We start from the raw sequence: 24,818 nt of genomic DNA, 5'->3' as shown, positions 1-24,818 counted from the left end.
AAGAAAGAAATGTTGAAAACATTCTTGAGAGCAACTTTTCAATTTCACCTTAAAAACAAGCCTATAGCGGGTGTTGAACAATGAGAACACATGGACACAGGGAGGGGAACATCGAACATCACAAACTGGGGTCTGTTGTGGGGGAATAGGGGAAGGACAGCAGTGGGGTAGGGAGGTTGGGGAGGGATAACATGGGAAGAAATGCCAGATATAGGTGACGGGGCGTTGGAGGCAGCAAACCACATTGCCAGGTAGGTACCTATGCAACAATCCTGCATGTTCTGCCCATGTACCCCAGAATATAAAGTGTAAATATATATATATATATATATATATATCAACAAGCCTATAATGAAGAAAGTCAGTATAGGAGAGACAAAGAAAAGCAAGTCATAAATTAGGTCACCAGATTTACAATAATATTTTTGCAAGAAGCTTTTATAATTTTTGGCTAGCTTTTACGCTAAGAATATAAGATGTCCCAGGAGATTCACTGAGCTCAGGAATTCATCTTCTGACAGGGTCAAATGCAATGTCCTGTATGATCCTGGCTGAGTATTTATCCTCATACTCAAGTGCAGATCATTCTATTTAGCTAAGTCTATGCTTTCAATGAAACACTAAATGCTTCATTTTTAATTAAGCAAGGTATTAAATTTTTATTTTAACTACACCTGTTTTAAGTGGTAACTCTATACATGTTGCCTTGTCTGTATTAGGGAAAATTTTTTCCATTTACCTAAAATTCTTTTGAATCATTCTTTCTATCAACTCTGCAGTTATTCTAGAATTTGGATTCTTGGTGGAAAATACCATGTTTACTCTACCACACCATTTAATTTTATGAGGCTTTAAATTCTATCATCTTTCAGGCATCATCTTTTGGGATCCAGAAAGAATTACTGGGTATAGGAAAGCCTGGTCTGAGAAAGTAGATTTTCTTACAGAGGCCAGAGACATAGTTATAACTGGGACTGATGTCAGCATCATAAAAACCAAGCAAGCGGGACCTCTGGCTTAATATCTGAAGAAGAACTGATACAATAAAAGAAAGATGTCTTATATGTCATGAAGTATACTAGAAATGAGCATAGATAAATCCTAGAATTATTTTAAAATGCATCTGATAGGCCAAATTTTATCAATCACTATCTAAGATTAATGCTGGTTTCTCCAAATTATCAGGAAGTTGTACTAGACTATTATGTCACTAAAGTGAAAGAATACTCGAAAAATAAAAATAGACTGTTGAATGCAGGCAAGGTCCTTCAGCAGTATTTTCACATAAATAATAATTCTATGCTGTGCAATAGTCAACTGATCTTATATGTTACTCACATAGGATACTAAATATTGTAATAATTCAGGGGGAAATAATCAAACATGATCATTTGCCATGTTTTATACTCATATTTTAGTAACTTCACAAAGTTAAAAATGTTTTCCAAATGAAATGTCAGAGAATTATTTATTTTACCCAGTTATATTGTAACAAGTCCTGGATGGCACTGTGTCTAGCCTCAAGGAAACAGAACAAGTACAAAGCCAAGTTAAAGGCAACTTTATTACAATACTTTTCAAAACTTCAAAATGCATTTATTACTAAATTTAGCTCTAACATATAATACACTATATTACAAGGCAGAAAGCATTTCTGGTCATATATTTAGCTTCCATGTATTGCCCAAAACACAGCTTCCTAGGAATAGCAGCAATGCACAGTAATTTATATCACTAAGTGAAGTATTTCTCTGATGTCTCATAATGATTCATATTGTAATTTATGTTCTTCTGATAAAAAAGCAAAGCTATCTTTTCTATATCTTATTAGTTAATACCTAGAAATTGTCTATACTCTAAAAACATCCACTAGCTTAGAGATATTTCCTTTGATAGGAAATAGGATTTGCAAATCCAACCAAACCAAAGAACACTGTGTTTCTCCATCGCAAATAGGGATAAAATTCTCTTCTTTCCTTTTTTAGGAGTCAAATCTGGACTTCCTCCTCTTCATACAGCCATCCTTAATAGGACCTACTTTAAAAGATACCTAAATCTGCAATGCATTCTTCTTTAATAAAGTCTTCTCTGTTTATTCTTGCCTCCTTATATTTACTTATTAATTTATAATCAACTTTGAACATTACATAATAATGAACTTATAAAGTAAACTTGGGAAATGTTAATAATAACATAAAGGAAGTATTTTCCAAATTAGACAAGGACATTATTTGCCCATTATCCTCTGCTTCAACCAATCAACTAACCAAATTCAACTTATGAAAATAATTCAATTTCCAAGGTTACTACCCTAGTAACAAGAAAAACAGATATAAATCCACTGAATAGATCTAGTCCCTTAATTTCCATTTTTTTTTTCGTTTTACACTTGTGAGCTACCAACTAGCACAAAACATGTTCATCTTCCTTTTCTCACAACAATAGGAAATTGTTAGAAAAGTATAGAAAAAGTTCTATTTTTTCATAAGGCAAATTTAATACAGATTTTGCTATGAAGTTGAAAAAAAATGTAAATGAAAAGGTATGTGCTGGCTGCTTGGGGGGCAAGGCTCATAAATCACTGTACGTTAAGAGCACGTGCTGAAACTTCATGGTGCCAGTCACGTAATTTTGTGTATTTGGGACTAAAGACGTGAAGGGGTATCTTTTCCCTGTGGAAATAAAAAAAAGAGTGATAGGAGAGTCATAAGAGAAGGAAAAAGGTTCTAGGCTAATTCCATCATGCAGAAAACATGCCTTATATAAGCTTAATTTCATAGAGCTGTTTTATTAAGTGGCAAAGATTTTAAGGGTAGAGCATTTTTAGAAATATAGAAATTAATCCATAGATCCCTCTTAGAAACATAAATTTTTACACTCAAAATAAAGTGACTGCCAGACAACACATGAGCTCATTCACAGACATGTATTGTTAGCAAAGCACCACGGAATACACCCTTCTGCCCACTTCTTATTTCAATACTAAGGAAAACAAGCCTTGAAATCCAGATAATATCTACTACTTTAAAAATCCGCAAGTTGTACGCTTAGGTCACACAAAAGGCACCAAAGTTAAATGCTTAGCTTCTAGTTGCAAAGACAAAATGCCATACCATTACACTTGACAATGTGAAAAACCAAACTGAGATCATTCATGAAAGGAAAACATTCAATTGACAAAAAGATGGAGAACTTACTTTGCCTTCTTTGTGTTATCGGTTTCAGATTCTTTCACTGAAATATAATAAGCAATATTCAACATTAGTTTGTTTTGTTTAACTTCAAAATCACTTATGCAATTACCTGTACCCATCAATATCAAATGTTCTAGTTTCATGGAGCCACTAAAACGAATTCCACAGTAGCCTGTTATTGGCTATAAACCATAGTTAGTACAACTACTATTATTTCTATACTTTTCAATATTACTCTCCTGGGCTGGTGCCTTATTTATTTATTTATTTATTTATTTATTTATTTATTTTTGAGACAGAGTCCCTCTGTTTGTTGCCCAGGCTGAAGTACAGTTGCATGATCTCAGCTCACTGCAACCTCTGCCTCCCAGGTTCAAACAATTCTTCTGCTTCAGCCTCCCGAGTAGCTGGGATTACAGGTGCCCACCACCATGCCTGGCTAATGTTTGCATTTTTAGTAGAGACAGGGTTTCACCATGTTGTGTCGAACTCATGACCTCAGGTGATCCACCCACGTTGGCCTCCCAAAGTGCTGGGATTATGGGAGTGAGTCACCGTGCCTGGCTTGGGGTCTTACTTATATTACCCATATTATATACAGCACATTTTAAAAGCAAATGGTCTTAGGGTTGTTTTCTGACAACTACTAATCAGTCTAAATATTACTCTCTGGGGCAAAAAAAAAAAAAAAAAAAAAATTCATCCATTAGGACACCGAGAAGTTCACTCACAATGTTCAGTCCCAGTGATCTGGGCAAGGATTCGGAAAGACCGAGACTGAGTTGTTCCAGTCCTTGGACGCCAGTCTTCAGTATCCTCAATCAGTCTCTTCTTGCTGGCATCACTGTGAGTGGGTATATGATAAAACTCTGTATTGCGCTCCACAATATGTTTTCTTGGTGGGCTAGAGTTAAGAAGAAAACAAAAAGAATTAAAAATCGTAAAATTATATTAAAAGGATAACATATCTTCTACTAAATTATTTATAATTTATGTTTAATCGTCAATGTTCCTTTTATATAAACAGTTTGCTTTGCAAGTATATTTGGCCTCAATTGTTTAAAAGATCTGTCTAAAATAGACTAGGTTTTTAAAATTATAAGTTAAAAACTGCACTTATAATGTTAATATAAAATAATGCTATAACAATGTATTCAACAGAAAGATTACCGTTTAGGTGGAATTTTCCTTTAAATTGGCAGAGGAAGGCAGCAGAAGATTTCCAACATGAAGAAAAAGGAAAGGAAAATGATAAGAAAAAAAAAGAAGACAACTAGAAAATGAAAGCCCATGGAGTCAAAATCAAACTTGAAATTATTTGTGTCATTCATTGTATGCCATAAAAAACACAGATGTGGACTATATTCACAATCTCTGTTAATATCAGTATGCTGCTAGAATATACTGGCTTTCATGAAATTAAATGATCGAATCTTCAATCGGCCCAAGAAACACGTATGGTTTAGTAGAGACTAAATGAGCAATTCCAAACACAATTTTGGAACGGGTCCAAACTATTATTTTCTATAATTTTCTCATTCATATGTACAGGTATTCCTTATTCTAAAGAAAGCTTATTCCTTATTCTAAAGATCAATGTAATGAAAAGGAGGTATGGCATAATAGCAACTACTGAAATATGTATTAAAAGATCAGAATTTAAAGCTTGACTCTAAGACTCCTTAGAAACTCAGTCTCTTGAATATCACATACAAGATAGTGCTGTTCTGAGCATTAAATATGTGAAAAAGATGTGTAAACTACAGAGTTTAGGAACTTTGAGTTTGCTACGAACATATTTTCTTTTAACAGGGCATAAATACAAAGGAATTTGCAATATATATCTCTGTATAATATATTGAACATAATGACTAGTCTCCATTTCTCCCCTCTCAAAATAGGGCAAATGCAAATTTTTGGAGGTTATGAGTTTAATTTCAAAAGAGAAAAAGAAACATGAGTCTGGATTAGCAGACTACTGGCACAAGATCTGAGTACAGAAAGTGTCATAAATGTGGTCGGATGTGAGTGGCAACACCTGCTAGTTTCACCTCCCTGTTAGAAAATCACAGTGCTATCCGGAGGCCAAATGACTGTTACCATTTAATAGTTACGCAACCAAAACTGTGTCAGCACACTGGAAAAGTTTCTCCCCAGTGAAGAACATGATAGAATTAAAGTTAGTAACACTGGCTTAAAGTCAGATTTAGTATGTACTTTATGCAAGTCATTTCTCTAAGCTCAATTTATTTCCTCATTTGAGAAATAAGGCTTGCATCTTAAAGGGTTATTTAAGAACAAATAAGATAGAATAAGTATGTAAAGTGCTTTCCTCCATATATAACATGCAGTAATGATCATCATAATGTATTCTTTTATTACTAGAAAATCAACTGCAACACATGTTCTAACACTATGAATAATCTGCATATATAAAATAATAAAATCAATATTTATGCACAAAATAGTAAAAACTACTGTAACTTATGGTAATATAGTAATAACATATGATTTCATAATTAAAATATCTAAAAGACCTTCCACTAATATTGAACAAAACTAATTATTTTTTAAATGAACAAAATGTTTTAAAATTAGGAAATAAGTATAGATTTCTTAATAAACACTCTGCCTCAGGCAGACATAAAATAGACAACTCTTTATCTTATGCATGTACTTGAAAAATTTTACATTCAGCTACTAAACTTACTATAGTTTTAAATTTCCCTACAAGCATTGAGTGTAGTTTACTCTTAAATTATGCCAATTTCAAATGTAAGACTATTTTATCCTCTATAAAAAGTTTGGTCTCTAAAAACAAAACAACAGTATCAAGCTAAGATACCAAGAATAATACATCACCACCACCTAAGCAGCATTTTTAGCTATCACACGTTTGTAAAAAGTACAGTATCCCTTAGATGCTTTGTGTTGCTTACCACCCGTTAAGGTCTCATGCCAAATGATAAGAAGTTTCTAAACATTTACTAGTGCTTTCTGGTTCTGAAACTCTAGAGTGTGATGACTATAATGAAGGAAAAGAAAAATTTCAATAATTTTACTTTAAAAAATGCATTTGGGTTAGAATGTAAGCTTTACCCTCAAGAGCAAGTAATTTATTTCAAAATATAGACATTCAAATATTAATAATAATAAACTAAAGGAAAGCCCAAACTACTGTTCTAATTCCGTTATACACTCTCCATACTACTCATGTATCCCAGTGAATAACCAGTTAAATTATGAAGTTTTTCATTACAGAAATGTGGGTGTTCCAAATATACCACTGATGCATACAAAATTCTCTAGCATAAAAAAAAAAAAAAGCTTCTTATGCTCTTTAGCATTTTTGAGAATTCTTGTAATGAGAAGATCCTAACAAAATATGCTGGTAGTATTAAATTGAAAGAAGGAAAGTTACAGAGACAATTACAAAGTGAACCATTGGTTAAGTACTTACACAGTGCCAGGGTTACTGAGGGAGAATGATATACACACAAAAAGAGATGTGATAGAGTAGAGAAGACATTGATGTTCCCCGGAAGATGAACAACAGACAAAGAAGGGGAAGAAAAAGAAAAGAAAATGAAATAAAATTCAAAACAATGATTTTCAGTGAAGATGTTACACAAACATCATGCTTCAAAATAATCATATAAACATAGACAAAAAAATGAACAAATGTTAGTTAAAATTCTACTACATTGTTACAATCAAGACAACAGTTTTGTTCCCCACCCCACAAAACAATGAAAACTATTTTATGTATTAATGCCAATTCAAGTATAAAGTGACCACTATTTTTAAATGTACAAGGTTTTATAAAAATCATTTAAACAGGAATCCAAATTCTTATGTTCTTAACAAAGGACGGAAAACAGTTAGATATAAAATGTAGAAACAGATCATTCTAGAATCACTTTTAAAATGAGAAGAAAGAGAAAAATCTTTCAGTCTCACATAATAGAAGTATGTATTAATAGCAAGTATATTTTCTCACATGAATTATCCTGAATCATATGTTATTTAAAAAAATATGTCATTTGAAAATTTTATTGTTTCTTAATAGTGATTATGATGAAAAATGTAGGAAGCACAGTGGATCATGAATAATGAGCTATCAGTCAATTTTCTTACTCCCCACCATCCCTCATTACTACCATCCTCATTCACAACCAAGTTCCAGTAAGTGATTTGTGGGAATTCTATAGTTCTGTATTATCAGTGAAATAATTATTGCCCAGAAGGCATGTCTGATAAGACATGGTAAAGGAATTAAGTTAGTAACACCTGAAGAGAGGGAAAACTTCAAAACATAATTCATTCACATAGCCTCTTAAGTGCAGAATTGTTAACAACACAGTCAAATTACATTGGAGATAGAAAAGACTAAAGTATAAGCTGTATAGTTTGCCAAAGAACACACTATAGCCGGGCGCGGTGGCTCAAGCCTATAATCCCAGCACTTTGGGAGGCCGAGGCGGGTGGATCACGAGGTCAAGAGATCGAGACCATCCTGGTCAACATGGTGAAACCCCGTCTCTACTAAAAATACAAAAAATTAGCTGGGCATGGTGGTGCGTGCCTGTAATCCCAGCTACTCAGGAGGCTGAGGCAGGAGAATTGCCTGAACCCAGGAGGCAGAGGTTGCGGTGAGCCGAGATCGCGCCATTGCACTCCAGCCTGGGTAACAAGAGCAAAACTCCGTCTCAAAAAAAAAAAAAAAAAAAGGAACACACTATAGTATTCTTCAATTCTAAATGACGTTTAGTCAAAGTAAGTTACAATTGATTACAAACATAGTAAGAAAAACTGCCTACCAGTTTTAATGCTAAAACTGGTCAGTGTTGCTATATTTCCACAAGTCAAAATCGGTTTCATAAACTCAACAGAGGGCTGAGTCACAATGAGTGAGGCTGAGATGCAGGATTAAGTTGGTCTCAATAGTTCACTTATATTTACTCTTCCGTAGCCACAAGACACATTCTCTCTTCTACCTTGTTACTTAAGTAGCAGAGAAATCATTTTGCAAAATAACCTCATCTTGAACAGATGAGAGTCGAATTTTAGATGTATATGTAAACATTTTAAAGTCTAGGAAAAATTTCTCATATTATTATGAAGTTAAGGGTGTGGTCAAATGTTCAATGGTGTGGTGAGGGGCAGCAACCAGAGGGTTGACTGATTTCAACCTGAAAGTGACAATCTGAATATGTCAAACAAAGATTTTTACATATTTTAGAAAATGTGCCTAAATGGAATAGTTCATCATATACAGCAGCGGCAAATGTGCTAACATGACAGCCAGGTGATCTGGCTTCTCATTCTGGCTGTGCTGCCTACTTTCCCCCATGCCCTGGGTAAGCTGCAACCTATAGAAGCCTCATTTTCCTCAACAGTGAAATCAATGACAATTTCTCTGTCTTTCAGACTTCCTCTAAGGATTTATGTTTAACATATTTGAAGGCATTTTGAAAACTAAACAAATACAGGTTTATTGTTGGAACAGATTCCCCAACTGCTCAAAAAAAAAAAAAAAAAAAAAAAGTGGGAGGAGTATCTAACCCAATTGTAGTATATGCACATCAATTGATTCATATAACCTCAATTCAATTCTATAATCATTAAGAATAAATATTCAAAGTCACAGAAACAAGTCAAAGTCACAAGCAGGTGACACAGGGAAGGGCACATCAAAATTTGGCTACAGAAGGGATTAATAGCTCTATTACTTTTAAGATGTGTGACTTGAAAAAGGTATGTAATCTCTTGGCATCAGAGTTTAAAGAATCAAATCACATAATGCATTTAAAAACACCTAAAACAATGCATAGTAATGCCTAACAGATTAATGAATCTTAACCTTGAATTTAAAAAAATATTCTATCTAACTTAAATGCTTATTTTGCCAAATCCCATTTTCTCCCTTTACAAGTCAAATATATTTTACACTGGAATCTAGTAACTAGCCTAAGTCTCTGTGCAGAAGAATTTAAATGGACAAAAAAATTAAACAGGCTTTGGGGATGTTTACATTGGTGTGCAATATTCATATATATATACACACACACACACATATATATATATATATACCATAAAACTGTTCAATTGGTGATATCACAGCCACATTAGAATGAAGTTGCTCTGATAACTCAGAAGTTAATTATCTTGGATGTGTCCCAAGATAGATATTCTATATTTCCAATTCTACATTATAGGGTGATGCTAAAGAAATTTTAGTACACATTCAGAATAACCATAAATTAATTAATAAAAATTATTTTAAATTCTTATCTAATGTGATTTTTATTTATTTTTAAAGCTAGTAATCATTAGCCAGTGTTGTGTCAATACCAATGGAACACAAAAGTGAGGTATGAAAGTTATACCATATTGATTCCCAATATCTACACCAACAGTGACATTTAATAAGTTGATAATTACCTCTCTTAACACATTTCAAAGATGTGAGGACTTTCTATTACCATTGACACACAAATGCACATACAGAGGTCTGAACCTGCTAGCAACATTGAATTAAAACTCTCTGGAAAAATCATAAAGGTTCTTAAGAGAACCATTGGCTTCTGACATTAATTTGGACATCAACTCAGTTTTACATATGTTATTCACTAGTCATATAAATGTTTATGCTTTCTCTTCTATCTTTGTGTTCTACCAGTCTTGACTGATATAAATTACATTCTCCCAAGCACTGCTTCTTTTACATTAATATAAAGCAAACCCCATATGTTTTATGACTTATGTTAAACACTGCTATTTATTACTATAAAGCAATTCACCACAACATAGCAAAGCAAACCAAACTTACTGAAAACACTAAATGTGGTTATTCTAAATTATAGCTCTTTTGCAAAATTTAGCTTAATTTTGCAAAAATCAGGCATTCATGCTGTTTACTCATATATAAATCACCATATTTCCTCTCCAGTAATGCAGATACTAACTTTGTCACTTGTGTTTTCTGCAAAGAGAAAAGTATTTTAAAATATTACTACCACATCATTATATTTTCAGTTTTCCTGGGTTCTTCGAAATACAACACAGGAGCTGTTAGAAGAAATTTCAGTCCAACAACATTAAAAATCTTATAAGATACTAAAAGACTTACCTCTTGAAAGCAGTGGCACATTATAATGCAAGGATATATGGAAAGGGAAAAGGTAAATCACTTAAACTACGTGATGCAAAACAAGTCCCATTTTGCTCTTAGTAGAGTACGGAGAGTAGTTAATGAAAACTGCCAGCCATGACCAATAATTTGTACATATAATAGAAGAAAGATTTAAAGTTTCTTAACATGCCTTAATCCTTACTCATAAGAAGGAACAGGAATACTTACACTATTATTTTAAAATATTCTAAAAATATCAACAATATGTACAGATTTCATGCTATTAGGATGAATAGCTAATTATTTCTTAGCAATGATGCTTCACATCTGTTTATGTCTTATGTTATCAATCCTACACAAATTTCTGTAAAATATCTATCAAACTAGCCAGCTACCTTAAATCATTAAAAACTAACTGTCCTCCTGGTGCTTTGAGGAAAAAGACAAGTTAAGCATTTAACTTTACATCCTTCTGAACTCTTAAATTTTTGGTCATTGATATGTATTATTTTTAAAATTAAAATGTAACTAATATAAATATAAAGTAACAACTCTCAGCTTTAAAAGAGTTTTGTTGCAGATATTTTGCAACATTATAAAAATCTGGAAAATATAATAGTAACAAGTTTGATGCTGATTCCTAAAGAAGTTTGACAGCTCATGCAAAAAATGCATCCATTAATAGCACAAAACAACTACTCTTCAAAATGACATATCACTGACTAGTAAAGTGTGTAATTAATTTTTTTTCCTATAATGTAAATATAGTGAGAGAAAGGGCACTGCCAATGTGTCTCAGAGTTTCACAGACAATATACTTTATTTTCAGAGTAATCAAGTTTTTACTGTCCTAACATCTGGACAACATTTGAAATCAAGCTATTTTTATATTCACCCAGTTTGCATATGCAACGCAGTTACTTGCCTGATAATGATGTAAAATATGTAATCTCTTTTCTCCTGAATTTTGCACAGTGCTGGAGAGCAGGCATGTGCTTAATAAACACTGTCAATTGATTAAGAAGCCATCATAAAGGCTCTATAACACTGCCTAGTTTCAGTTTTGAAATAATAAGCTTTAAATCATTTCAAGTTTTATCACCAAACTTGTGCTTATAAAGCACAAAACTTAAGCTTAGTATTTGCAGATGTTTTAAATGCAGTACTTTTCCATAACCTCAGTTTGCCTTTACCTCTACAAATTTCCATTAAGAAGACTTTTTTATGAGATTTCAGTAAGTGCTAGTAGAAGAGACGTTAGTTAAGACATGTCCTTCAATGGATGTTTTTCTACTGAACCTGGAATTTAATAAACATAGTAAACTTCTGTTTTAGTCTTCTGTGTGGCTTGTATTTGACAGGCAGCATTTTTCTTTGCAAGGTATCTACTCTGATTACTCGAGAAGCTATTGTCTTAAAACAAACATACCAAAAAAAAAGCTAACAACCAAACACTCCTGAACACTCCATACTGCTTCACTCCTCACATGAAAGAAAAAATAACATCTTCTTCAAAGGATACTAGTTTTCCCCTCTCCCTCTCTCTCTCCCTCTCTCTCTCTCTCTCTCTCTCTCTCAGCGCAAGAGCTATTCTTCTAGAACTCCTGCTCTCCCTCTCAGCAGCAGCCTGGAGTTTTGCCACCTTCTCTTTCAAAGCCCCAAAGTTGCCATGGCAGCAGTGCTACAGAAAGCACAGCCTCTTCATTACAGGAATTAACATTCGGAAGGGATTATCTCATAGAACGGACCTATCCACACAATTATTTTAATTATATTTTCCTGGGAACTGACATTGGTAAAAACCATCAGGCGTGCAGATTATTTCCCTTTGTTTTCCTTTTAAGGTACATTTTTGTCACAATAAATCTGATCAAAATAATTTTACATAAATGACTGCCTTCAAGTATCATCCCTGAATTCCAAAAGGAATAAAATGACCATCAATAATTGAAGGTTGCTAAAAAAAAGATGTGCAAACTTATAACTATGTGTGGTTTAAATAAGTTAATAACTTCAATCATTTTTTTAAAAAAAACATACCCCCAAAAGGGAAGAAAGATAAGGAACAGATTTTTTAAATGTTCTGCTAACATTAAATGTTTAGTGTCCAATGTTTTAAACTTACCCATTTTAGAAAAATCTTTACAATGAAAATATTTTATAATTTTCCACTGATGCTTTCTAAGCATGCCTTGTTGTTTCACTACTGTTTGATTTTAAATAATAAATTGTAACTTAAACTTATCTGAAAGAAATGTTGTTAGCTCTCTGCTCAAAGCTAATGCTTCATATATAGATGCTGAGCCAAAAGTGGACTGGTTTTCTTAAGACTACTTCCTAGAAAGAAAACTACTTTCAAATTCTTCATTTCCCCTCTCCTTATGATGAGCTGCAAAAGGTGACAACAACTGTAATTGATGTTTGAACTTCTGGTGGCCAATAAAAGGATGAAAAAATTGAGGAAGAAAGATTCAAGATTTGCCTTGCATTATAAGTGCCAGCTGCTCAATGCTGTGTCAGGACTTGCAGAAAATGAGTTACAGAGACATTACATGGTTCAGAACATGTCAAAATGCACAAGTACGTTCTGAGTAAGCGATCATTGCTTTGCAAAGTGCCCTATGTATATAAAGGCCATATGTTAATGAAGCAAATAATACTTCATCTCCCTTCCTTCAAAGATAAGCTGGTTTGAGGGGAGGGGAAAATAGTCTGTTTCTTGGAAATTACCTGAAAGAAGAGTTTTGGTAAGAGCAGAAAGCACCCTTAGCCACCTACCCATTTTGTTGTTTACTGTCACCCTGGGATCCTCTTCTCTGTCCCTCTGCTAGCTCCTGAGAAGTCTCGGAACACACGCTGGTGACTGTGGGCTGCCGTGGGACATTAACTGCAGTTTTACCAGCACTCAGTGCAGATGGAGACTGGTCAGCACTAAGATTGGCATTAGCATGCAGTCCAGATGCAGCGAACAGGGGAGGAGTGACGGCGTCAGCCATGGGTGGAGGGGAAGCATGTGATGAAGTGGTCGCATGGGCTGGGGTGAAGGCAGACGATGGTGATGGGATGGATGTGACTTTTGGTGAAGACACAGAACCAAAAGGCCGTGGTGCCTTATTGTAGGCCATGTTGGTTGTGGAAGTGATTTTGGACACAGCAGGAGATGTAATGGGCACAGGTTTAACTACTTCTTTAGGTTCTCCCTATGTAAAATAAAAATAAAAATACACAAAAACACACCAAACACATGCAAAATATATTTCACTGAAAAGGACACAAAGCTGATTTTTTAAGACAAACACAATCAGGTTAGCAGCTCAAACATCACATTTCTAGGTAAAAACGATGGGCTGATAAAGCATAACATGCATGCTAACTAGTCCCAACATGCATAACACAGATGCATACACTAAGTATAAATTTTTTAAATAAAAAGGAAAGTAGTTTAAAAATATTTAGGAAATAAAGCAAGAAAACTATCAAAAAGCCTAAAGCCCTTTATCAGTGTCAACTTAGGCATATTCTAAAGAAAAAAAATTTAAATACTCTACAATAAACAAAACATTGCTAACTTTTATTAACAATGTTCTGTTTATTGTAGGGTATTTAAAAATTAACTTTATTGAGGTTTTTTTTTTAATTTTAAAATATCTAAAGCCCATCTTTCCATCTTTCAAAGCCATAGCTCTATTTTTCAAACATGTTTAATTTCTCTCCTGAGTAGAATTATTTGTTTCACGCAGAAGGAGCAGCACATGATTTCTAACTCTTTAAAACAAGAACAAAAACAAAAACAAAAAACAAGGAATAAGATAATTTTCAACTAACTCAGAAATGTGCAAACTCTAATTAATAATCTTAAATAATTTGAAAAAGAAACTTTAAAAAGCAAGCAAATGAACAAAACAAAATCCTTTCTTTCCTGTAATCTACCTCTATTTCTCTCTGAATATTTTAAGATACGATTTAGAGATAGAATAAAATTCTTTCCCTTTTCCAAAATAAACATTTAATAGTTACATGAAGAAAAAAAGATCTTCAATATTTCCTCATTGTCAGCAGCCAAAGAAAAAATAACCAGTAAGAAAGGTCAATTCCTCCTAAAATTACCAGAATTTGTATTTGCAAATCCTTATTCCAAAGCATATTTAAAGTTAAACAAAATCAGACTAAGCTTCTACAACATTCAAGAATAAATCCCAGGAGGGGGGATATCTCAGAAGTAGAGCATTAGACTGCAGATCAAGAATAACTCCCTACTCTACCTACCATAGCAAAAGAAAAACAATCAAATTTTTGAAAAATCATACAATGGTGGTTCTATTATGTTTAATTTAAAAAAAAGGTAATCTCAATTCACCTTTTTTTTTGTTTGTTTGAGACAGTCTCCCTCTGTCACCAAGGCTGGAGTGCAGTGGTGTAATCTCAGCTCACTGTAACCTCCACCTCCCAGGTTCAAGAGATTCTCACACCTCAGCCTCCAGGGTAGCTGAAATTACAGGCACACGCCACCATACCCAGCTAATTTTTGTATTTTAATAGCAATGGAGTTTCACCATGTTGGCCAGGCTGGTCTCGAACTCCTGACCTCAGGTGATCTGCCTGACTCGGCCTCCCAAAGTGCTGGGATTACAGGCATGAGCCACTGTGTGTTGCCTCAATTCATCTCATAGAAAGAAGAAAACTGAGAAAAATAAGTAGCTTAATGCCCACACAAATCAATACAGGTTGAGTATCCCTTGTTTAGATAGCTTGGGACCAGCAACATTCAGATTTCATACATTCTCAGATTTTTGAATCTTTGTAGAATGCAGGAGCATCCCTAATCTAAGAATCCAAAATCTGAAATGTTCCAATGGCCATTTGGGCATGGCAGTGCTCAGAAAGTTTGGGATTTTGGGGCATTTTGGATTTTCTAATTAGGGATGCTCAACCTGTATAATGAGTTCAATAAAAGGGCACAAATAAAATTAGAGAGAGAATAAATCAGATATATATGAATAATGGTTTGAAATATTTTGAAGCATATACCAGTTATATATGAATAACGGTCTGAAATATTTTGAAGACATATATGAGAGAAAAGGGATACTTGCCAATAACAGAATATTCTGAAATGTAATTAAGCACTTACTAATAAAATGTTATTAAAGACTTATTGTGATATTAATTTTCAGCAACCATTTATTCTCTTAAGAAAATATATGAATATGGATAAAGATGGGCACTTCAAAAGTGAATAGAAATATAAAAAATCTGACATAAGTTATTGTAACATATGGCTTTAGAAATAATGTTTTAGAACATGTATAATACAAAAAAACATGTAAAATGCTTTGTGCTGATCTCCATTTTCCCCCTCATCTCTTAAGGAAAAGAACCTCAAGGAAAATTGTGCTGAGACTATGAATTAAATGAATGTCAGTAGGGCCTGAGACAGAAATGGAGATTGCAGCAGCTCAGCAGGGACAATCAAATGCTACTCTGGATGCTAGCTTAGAAACACACCTTTTGAACAGGAACTGGCTCAGGCTTGGGAGTAGCAGATGCTCTAAGGAAGAAAAGAAAGAAAAAAAAAATGAATTTTTATAAGCTTGCAGACTTCTTAATGGAATTTTTACTATTATAAGCCTTAATATACTGAATCATTAGTATTTATAGTTTCATAATTCATAGCTTTATTGTTCACAATCTTCCAATATAGTAATGTAAATCAAATGTGCAAGGTTCAACATTCTTACACACTAAATATTCAACAGCAGTATCTGGTTCTCTACAAATTCATCTGAGGAATGGTAAACATCAATCCTGTTTGTGAGTGCACCCATGTTTAATAGCTAAGGCTATCGCCCACCTAAAACGGTGAAGTCTAACAAACATGACCTTCTGATCTCTGAGTGGCTCATCAACCATCTAATCTGACTCCAATCTCCAATAGTATCTGTCTTGTCTCCTAGCATCCATGAACAACATCCACAGGATATTGGGTCTCTGTGAAGATGCTGAATATATTCTGGTTGAATTGGGTCAATGAATGGATATTTATTTTTGTATGCCTATTCTTAAGTGTTTATGCAAGTTAATATATGTGTTTTGCTAAAAATAAACTGTAAGTTCTTCTATTAGGCTATAATTTCAGTAAAGGCAATAACCATGTCCCATTTGTGTCTGTATCTCAGCACAGTGTCTGGCATGTAACAGGTCATCAGTAATGAGTGTGGAAAAGAGAGAGTGAAAAAAAAGACAAAAATCCATGTACATAACTTAATTATTTCCAAATTCAAAATGATTTTTATTTTAAATATATGCTTCTTGTACTATGTTATTATTGTACCTTTGGTTAGCATGGGCTCAACAGTAACAATAATTGGTTTGGAGCAATTATCTCATATAATCTTTACCATAATCCAAGTAAAAACTATTGTCATCCTAATATTCAGAGAAGAAACTTCAAAAGAAGTGTAGGTAAATTGCTTAAGATGGAGCTGAGGCCCATAATTGTTAAATATAATAATATACTGGTTGTATTCAAGGAGATTAACTAAATGATTGGGAAAGCCTCTAATGTTTTAAAGCCTATTTATTTAGTGTTAAGGTATATGTTATGTTTAATATGCCAGAAGCAATTTGATTTCTCTCATATCATACCAGCTGGAGGGTAACAGAGCAAGCACAGAATTCAAGGAATATTAAGCATAGCAGGTAAATACTAAGTGATAATTTTAAGCTATAAACCATGAGACCATTTTACTTTAAAGAAAACAGATCACAAACAGAAGACAGTAGCATGGGATATTCGGTCTCTATGAGTGTAATATAATAATGAACTCTGATCAACAATTTTAGCAGCAACTGAATTTTCCAAAAACAGTTAATTTGGCTAGCTATGGCAGGCACTGAGAATTGGCTAACCTAAGGAGAGGTCACAAAGGATGTTAATATTCAGTTACTGCAATACAGATTACTCTCTGTGCAGTTACATGAACTTCCATGTGTATAATTTAATAGACAATTTCTCTTTTAGCTTGTAGGGTTATTATAATGAACAAAGAAAACAAGTTCAAGTAAAGAACAGTGGAATCTTCCTTTCAGTGAAATTTCTTAATAAGATATAATCACAAAGGATCTACTCATTAAAACCACCAAGACATTACAGAAAGTTTGCCAATAGAAAGGATAGTATTCCTTCTCTTCTAGACCCTCAGGTGCAAGGGGTGCTTCTTGTAACATAAAAGCAATTTGTAAAAACAGAATATGATATTTAACAGTCATTAGGCTACCAAATTTAGATAAAATGCATATATTCCATGTCTATAAAAACAAACCCACTAGTTTTTTTGTAAAGCTGACAGCCCTTATTCAGAGTATCAGCAACAACAAAAGCATGAGAATGATGTTTTTATTAATTTTAGAGTCTAACCTTTTATTTTGTTGAGAAAACATAAAATGAGTCCTAATAGACTTTAACTGAAAGCTCTATAAAATAATACTCGAAATTTTCAATTCACACATAAAAATCAAATCTAAAATTTGAATGTTTGTCCTGATTCCCTTCTGATAAAGTCTCAGAAGTGCAATGACATGAACTAAGACAGGCAAACATGGAAAAGAGGGGCCATATATCTTCACATTCCCAGGGTTGAGTTCATTACACATTAAAATCTCAAACATGTTTTTGCAGAGAAAAAAATGGACTGGCTTATAATTAAATGTCAGATAAAATAATTGACATTAGATGCAATAAAAATTAGTTCTTCTGGTTTAATTAACCACTAGAGTCAAAATCATTTGAAACTTAAAAATGAAGCTTCCTTAGATTTATTTTATTACATGCTAATCAGAGAGTTGTCTGACTTCTGTTTGAATATTTATAGAAGCTCACAATTTTGGCCACACAAATTTTGAACCCAACTGCTTAAATGCTCTTCATTTTAGTGTGCTATTTGCTTATTGAAGTAAACAGAAGAAATCCAATTATCCATATTACATTAAAAACACTGGGAAAAACATTTTTAACACACAGTATTATGTACATAAAATTTAGGGGCCAGGTGCAGTGACTCACGCCTGTAATCCCAACACTTTGGGAGGCTGAGGCAGGCGGATCATGATGTCAGAAGTTCCAGACCAGTCTGGCCAACAAGGTGAAACCCTGTGTCTACTAAAAATACAAATATTAGCCGGGCATGGTGGTACACGCCTGTGATCCCAGCTACTCAGGAGGCTGAGGCAGAGTGAGAATTGTTTGAACCTGGGAGGCGGAGGTTGCAGTGAGCTGAGATTGTGCCACTGCACTCCAGCCAAGGTGACAGGAAGATTCAGTTTCAAAAAAAAACAACAACAAAACTAGGCTGGGCGTGGTGGCTCACACATGTAATCCCAGCAATTTGAGGCAGGTGGATCACCTGAAGTTAGAAGTTTGAGATAAGCCTGGCCAACATGGTGAAACCCTGTCTCTACTATAATTAAAAAAATTATACTGGGGTGGTGGTAGGTGCTTGTAATCCCAGCTACTTGGGAGGCTGAGGCAGGAGAAATCACTTGAATCCAGGAGGTGGAGGTTGCAGTGAGCCAAGATTGCGCCACTGAACTTCAGCCTGGACGACAAGAGTGAAACTCCATCTCAAAAAAATTATAACATATACTAGTTATACTTTAAAAGATCAGTAAACTACAAAACTCTTATATTTAATTACACATTCTTAGGACACTACAACTACTGTGGTTCAGAAAATTTAAAATACTATGACAAAAGAAATCTATAAAACAGATGAATAACAAAGACACTAGTTTTAAAAAGCAATTGTTACTAACTCTCAAGGAACAAAATATAAAGATATACCACCTTTTCCTTACAACTGTATAAAGATTTTCTTAATGTTAATACATAATACTTGTGAGAATACTTCTAAATGTATTTTTCTTCCAGTATTGGGGAAGAACTACACATTAATACAGCTCTTTTGGAAATGGCATTTATTTGTTAAAAGCCCGGAAGAAAGCTCATGTCCTTTGACACAATAACTTCTGGGAATCTATTAGAAGGAAATAATCTGAAATATGGAAAAGACAATGTATAAAGATATTCATTCATCACAGTATAATTTATAATAGTGCAAAATTAGAAACAACCTATTAAATATACAATGAGGAAATGGTTAATTTTAATATAATAATATGATGAAACATTATACAGTAATGAAATTAATTCTTGGAAAGAATTCTGCCTTGCATGATAAAATGCTTACTTTATGGTATTATCAAGTAAAAAAATATATAAAATGACATATATACATGATTGGTAAATGGAAAGAAATGGATAGAAACACACCAACATTTAGGAGAGGTTCTCTCTAAATACTATTTTTTCTCTTTTATGTGTGTATTTTCCATATTTTATATATAACAATGTATATGTACAACTTTTTATAATGCAAAAGAGTATTTTTCAAAGTATGTTTCATGGAAAAGTACTTTCCAAAAAATAAAAAATTATGTTATGAAGCTATCTGGAAAATATGGAGTTAAAGTTACATAGCGTCTTAGCCACAGGACTTCTCCAAGCCTTTAAATGCCTAAAGACGAAAATACCGTGGATTGTCGCCCAAACTCATTTCAAGGAGAACTCATCGTTTAGGAAATATTTCTCAAGGCTGGAGTTAGGAGAAGAAAAATCTTCTGGGAAATTTTATTTTAAAGAAATATTTAAAGAAAGAGCAAATCTTTGTAAAGTCTGAAATGTTTATTAAGTCTCCTACAAGTGACTAAAGTTAAGGGAAAGAAATATTACAAGATTTATAATATTTAAATCTTTAAAATTCTCAAACCCTTTTCTTATATGAATTATCTTTCTTATCAAACCAGCACTTTCTTGAACTTTATGTTTAATAAGATACCCAAACACCAAGAGCATAATTTAATCAATACTTAAGGAGCAAAATCCTATTTCCTTCACCAAAGTGAAACATATCTATTTCCAATATTCCCTGGGGAGAAAATCCTAATATGTGAATAAGGAAATCTATTTCTCAAAATTAGAACTGTTGTAATTGTCTTTCTTTTCTTTCAACAAATATTAATCATCTTTCACTTTAACAATGTCATAGCTTATATAAAAGCAATAATTTTTAAAGGACGTTTAAAAAATTGAGGTATAATTATGATAAATTTTCTTCCTACATTTTTGTCTTCAAATCCTGGCAAATTTACACAAGGGGGTAACAAATCCCCGTTGAATTACAGTGATCATCACAAGTCACTTTTGTGTAGTGTGTGAGTTACAAACCAGCAGAGAGAACTCCTGGCAATGGCTTAGTGCCATGAGTTCAACAATTTGCTTATTGTTCTCTCTCCTTGCTGTGAAGCCACTGTTCAGAAGTAAGCCATGGTGGTGAGATACCAGTGCCTTAGCCCAGTAGTATCCTCAGTTCATGAAATTCAAAGAACAAAGCCATCAATGTGGCTGGAACAACCTATATGAAGTTAATTGATTTTTGTAAAAGCAATGTCCGAAATAAAAATTCCCGATATATTATAACCAGTTTCAGAACCTCTACCTGAACAGTTGAAAGGAGTTTTAAGTGATAACCAACTATATTAAAAACTAAAATTGTGATGTACTGGTTAGAATAATGTGTAGGAAAAATTATGCCATAAATAAACTGCAGCCCTATCAAGAATTAGATGCAAATGAATCAAGCTAAACCATATCTTTTGAATACCCAATGCAGCATTATACTTGTTATATTTTTAACTAATTAATGTATTTTCCTAAAACTGCTTTATAAAATAACATGTTTTTTAGTTAATAAGGTTCTGAATGTTCACATTAGTGTTTAAGAATGAGGAACCAGACAATAGAGCTAGAATGATAAAGATTATGCACATTACTTGTTATGTCTTGGTGACTCCCTCGAACATCTAATATACTTAACTCATAAACAATCATACAGAAAAAAAGGAGGGTGTTTGGTTCATCTTCTATGAGATGAGCTCTTATCTAAGTTTCCCACAGTATGGCCATCTTTGGACCCACTGACCTTGGACCCATAAACACTAGGGTACATCATTAATCACTTTAATTGCAAAGTTGTCAATTTGTAATAACAAAGCAACTCCAGAAGGAAAGAAGTGAGCACTCAAGAGTACAGAAGGATGTCTTTCTAAACAGTTTCCTCACATTTTATTGCATATTCAGCTAGTTTACTGTCCCAAATACTCAAACCTTAAACATTTAAATCCCTATGGCAATATATCATAGCTTTTTCTAAATGGTTTGAGATTATGTAAAGATTCTATTTCCTATAAACCAAAGTACAAAATAGTTATATCTGAGCATATTATAACAGTTTGTAGCTTACAAAAGACTGTACTCTCCACATACACATGTACTCACACACACTCACTTCCTTTCTCCCTTTTTGCATATTCTCTATCTTACTATAGGAACTAACACGTACTTTTCCTTTCCTACAGAGAGAAAGAAATAACCCAAAGCTGGTCAGGCTTTTTGAAGAGTCAAAGAAAGAAGGAAAAAAGACATAAGCAGGGGAATTGCTTTAGCCCATCTGACTGCTTGGCTTTAAATTGAGTATGGTTCTGATATATATCCAGAACAGGCAGTTATGACTTGATAATTACAATACTTCTCTAAGTATATTTAATTATAATATATTTAATTACAATACTTTTCTAAGTAGGGTTAGTGCTTCTATTGTAATAATCCTCTTCGGGTGGCCATGAAAGTTTATTAGAGTTTGAGAAAAAAATTTCATCAACCAAATATAAGTCAAGCCAGAGAACCAATGGATGGAAGAAAGGAAGAAAATAAGAGAATATTAGGGCAAAGCGTACGTGATATCACCCCAATTTGTTATTTTAAAGTTCAAATGATAAATACTCAAATACCTGAAAATCTCTAAGAAAGCAAGCATTTTGTGGCCGGGTACAGTGGCTCACACCTGTAACCTCAGCACTTTGTGAGGCCAAGGCAGGCAGATCACAAGAACAAGAGATCGAGACCATCCTGGCCAACATGGTGAAACCCTGTCTGTACTAAAAATACAAAAATTAGCTGGGTATGGTGGCGCATTCCTGTAGTCCTAGCTAATCAGAAGGCTGATGCAGGAGAATTGCTTGAACTAGGGAGGCGAGGGTTACAGTGAGTCGACATAGTGCCACTGCACTCCAGCCTGGTGACAGAGAGAGATGCCAAGAGGGAGGGAGGGAAGGAGGGAGGGAGGATTTTGTAAAGTAGCAATTCAAGCAAATTTAAATTTAAATAGCATAAGAGGAACCAAAGACTAACAGCTACCTTAAATTTATTCTATGTGCCAGGCACTCTACAACATACCCATATACTATACTTTTCACTTACAATAATCTCATGATATAGGTGTCATTCTCTCATTTTAAAGATGAGAAACTCAACTGCAAAGGGGTAAAATTGGACAAGCGTGCTGGCTCATGCCTGTAATCCAGCACTTTGGGAGGCTGGGGTGGGCGGATCACCTGAGGTCAGGAGTTGGAGACCAGCTTGGCCAGCATGGTGAAACCCCATCTCTACTAAAAATACAAAACTTAGCTGGACATGGTAGTGCGCACCTGTAGTCTCAACTACTCAGAAGCCTGAGGCAGGAGGACTGCTTGAACCTGGGAGGCGAAGGCTGCAGTGAGCTGAGATGGTGCCACTGCACTCCAGCAAGACTCTGTCAAACAAACAGACATACAAACAAACAAAGGGGTAAAACGACTTTATCAAGTCATCCATGAGTTTGGAGTGGGAGACTAGTTATCATTCCAGTCATTCTGCAAAGACTCTGCTGTTCAACACAAATCGCTTGAATTTCTAAAATCAAAATCAACCCAAGCAAAATGGCTTTCCAGTATCACCGTCTCTTCTAACCCCCTCACCATAGTTGGGGGGGGCATTTTGTGGGAAGAACACTTACTCCATACAGGTACAGGTCATCTCTAAAGTTACCCACAATCCAAAATTATAAAGAATCACGTCATGGAAGAGTAAGAATCAATAAAGATGTCATTTCACTCAAGTTGCCAAAAAAAAAAAAGTCCAAAACAAAACTTAGTGTGGGCACACCCCAAACTGACTTGGTGACCTGGTGATATTCCATGTAAATTCATTTAGTCAAAGCGTAAATCTTCTAAAGTATTCCAACAAAGATACAACACTTGGTTATCTCCTTAGCTACATGTATTTTAAAATATTAGCATATGGCATATTTTTAAGAATAAGTGTTTTATATATCTTAGAACTTATTTCCATACATCTTTCTTAAAACTATTTTCAAATTATGTGCAAAGTTTCACAGTATTCTACTTGATTTCAGAGGGAGAAAATTTACATTTATTTCCATAGTAACATTTTTATAAGGGAAAAAAATTTCATTTGCCCATTGTGCCTCATGTCCACACTCAAAAATAACTTCAGAATCATTTAAAGAAAAAAAAAATCCATTTTTCTAAATAGTAGCTATAAAATTTTTATATCTAAAAGAATGAAGAGATTGTATAATAGTTTAGATGTATTTAAGAATAAAAGAGATTTCAAATTTAAAAGTAATTTATTTTTACTATAGAAAAAATTTCATTACAGTGAAAATACCATTTCAATAAAGGGTCTCTATAAAAAATTATTTTATATGTCCCATTTTTAAGAAATGGCAAATTTTATTATATGGGGCCAGACCGTAAATATTTTAGTCTTTGTGTGTCATATGATCTCAACTATTCACCTCTGTCACTATAGAAAGACACAGACAAAACCTAAGTAAGTGACCATGGTTGTGTTCCAACACAACCTTCATAAAAACAAGTGGTGGAAAGAATCTGACCCGTAAGCCATCATTTGACAGCCTCTAGTTTTAGATCATGTTAAGGTTTTGATTACAACAAACCTTCTAGTAAGTAATCCTACATGACCATGGCTCTTTTGGTCTCTAAACCTCATAATCATTCTGCACTATGAAAAGCCCTAATATGTTTAGATACTGATATAAGAAATGAAAGTTAAACGTATTATTCCTTCTGTAGTTGCAGGACACTACCTTTAAATTCCTCTTATCTCCTCTACCTAAAATTTTCACACTGTTTACAACTGTTTAGCTGATCTATCTGCACTTCCATACCACCCATCCAAATGAAATTCATACCACACAGCACTGATATTGAAGCCTGGTCAGATTTAATATTATTGGACTAGAATAACATTTTAAGCACTATTTGTAACTCTGCTAGTCAGCACTCCAGTTCATTTGCTAATAGATAAAGGCTACTAAAAACCTCTTTCATCCCTGCTTCTACATACTATAAACAGAAGTATTAGTAACATAATTATTTTTTAAAAATTCTGAAAGAACAAGTGAAAAGAATATACCCTGGATTTTTATGCAAAAGACTGATAGGTATAATTCCCTTCTTTCCAGTCTTTCCATTCTTTTCTACTAAAACTCTATATTTTTTAACAGTCGTGA

At 33.8% G+C, this 24,818-nt stretch overlaps 1 protein-coding gene across 13 annotated transcripts in view; it reads right to left on the bottom strand.

Annotated features, from left to right (window-relative positions):
- Positions 1–24,818, bottom strand: part of PDLIM5 (PDZ and LIM domain 5) — a 206,859-nt gene that overhangs the window by 80,439 nt on the left and 101,602 nt on the right. For 3 of the 13 annotated variants that reach the window (XM_017542411.1, XM_037743427.1, XM_037743428.1), the window contains exons 4-8: positions 15,835–15,877; positions 13,108–13,529; positions 4,365–4,382; positions 3,926–4,098; positions 3,198–3,234 (exon numbers count right to left, since the gene is read on the bottom strand). In XM_017542411.1, coding sequence (XP_017397900.1) covers positions 3,198–3,234; positions 3,926–4,098; positions 4,365–4,382; positions 13,108–13,529; positions 15,835–15,877 — 693 coding nt within the window. Of the gene's footprint in view, positions 1–1,546; positions 2,673–3,197; positions 3,235–3,925; positions 4,099–4,364; positions 4,383–6,654; positions 6,670–10,162; positions 10,180–13,107; positions 13,530–15,834; positions 15,878–24,818 lie in introns of those variants that run through there. The other 10 variants (XM_017542417.1, XM_017542422.1, XM_017542412.1 and 7 more) reach the window with 7 other exon arrangements.

The sequence above is a fragment of the Cebus imitator genome, unplaced genomic scaffold, assembly GCF_001604975.1.
Source record: "Cebus imitator isolate Cc_AM_T3 unplaced genomic scaffold, Cebus_imitator-1.0 Scaffold144, whole genome shotgun sequence".
Taxonomy (NCBI): Eukaryota; Metazoa; Chordata; class Mammalia; order Primates; family Cebidae; genus Cebus; species Cebus imitator.
The sequence above is the reverse complement of the archived record's forward strand: the minus strand, read 5'-3'. Positions and strand labels throughout refer to the sequence as shown.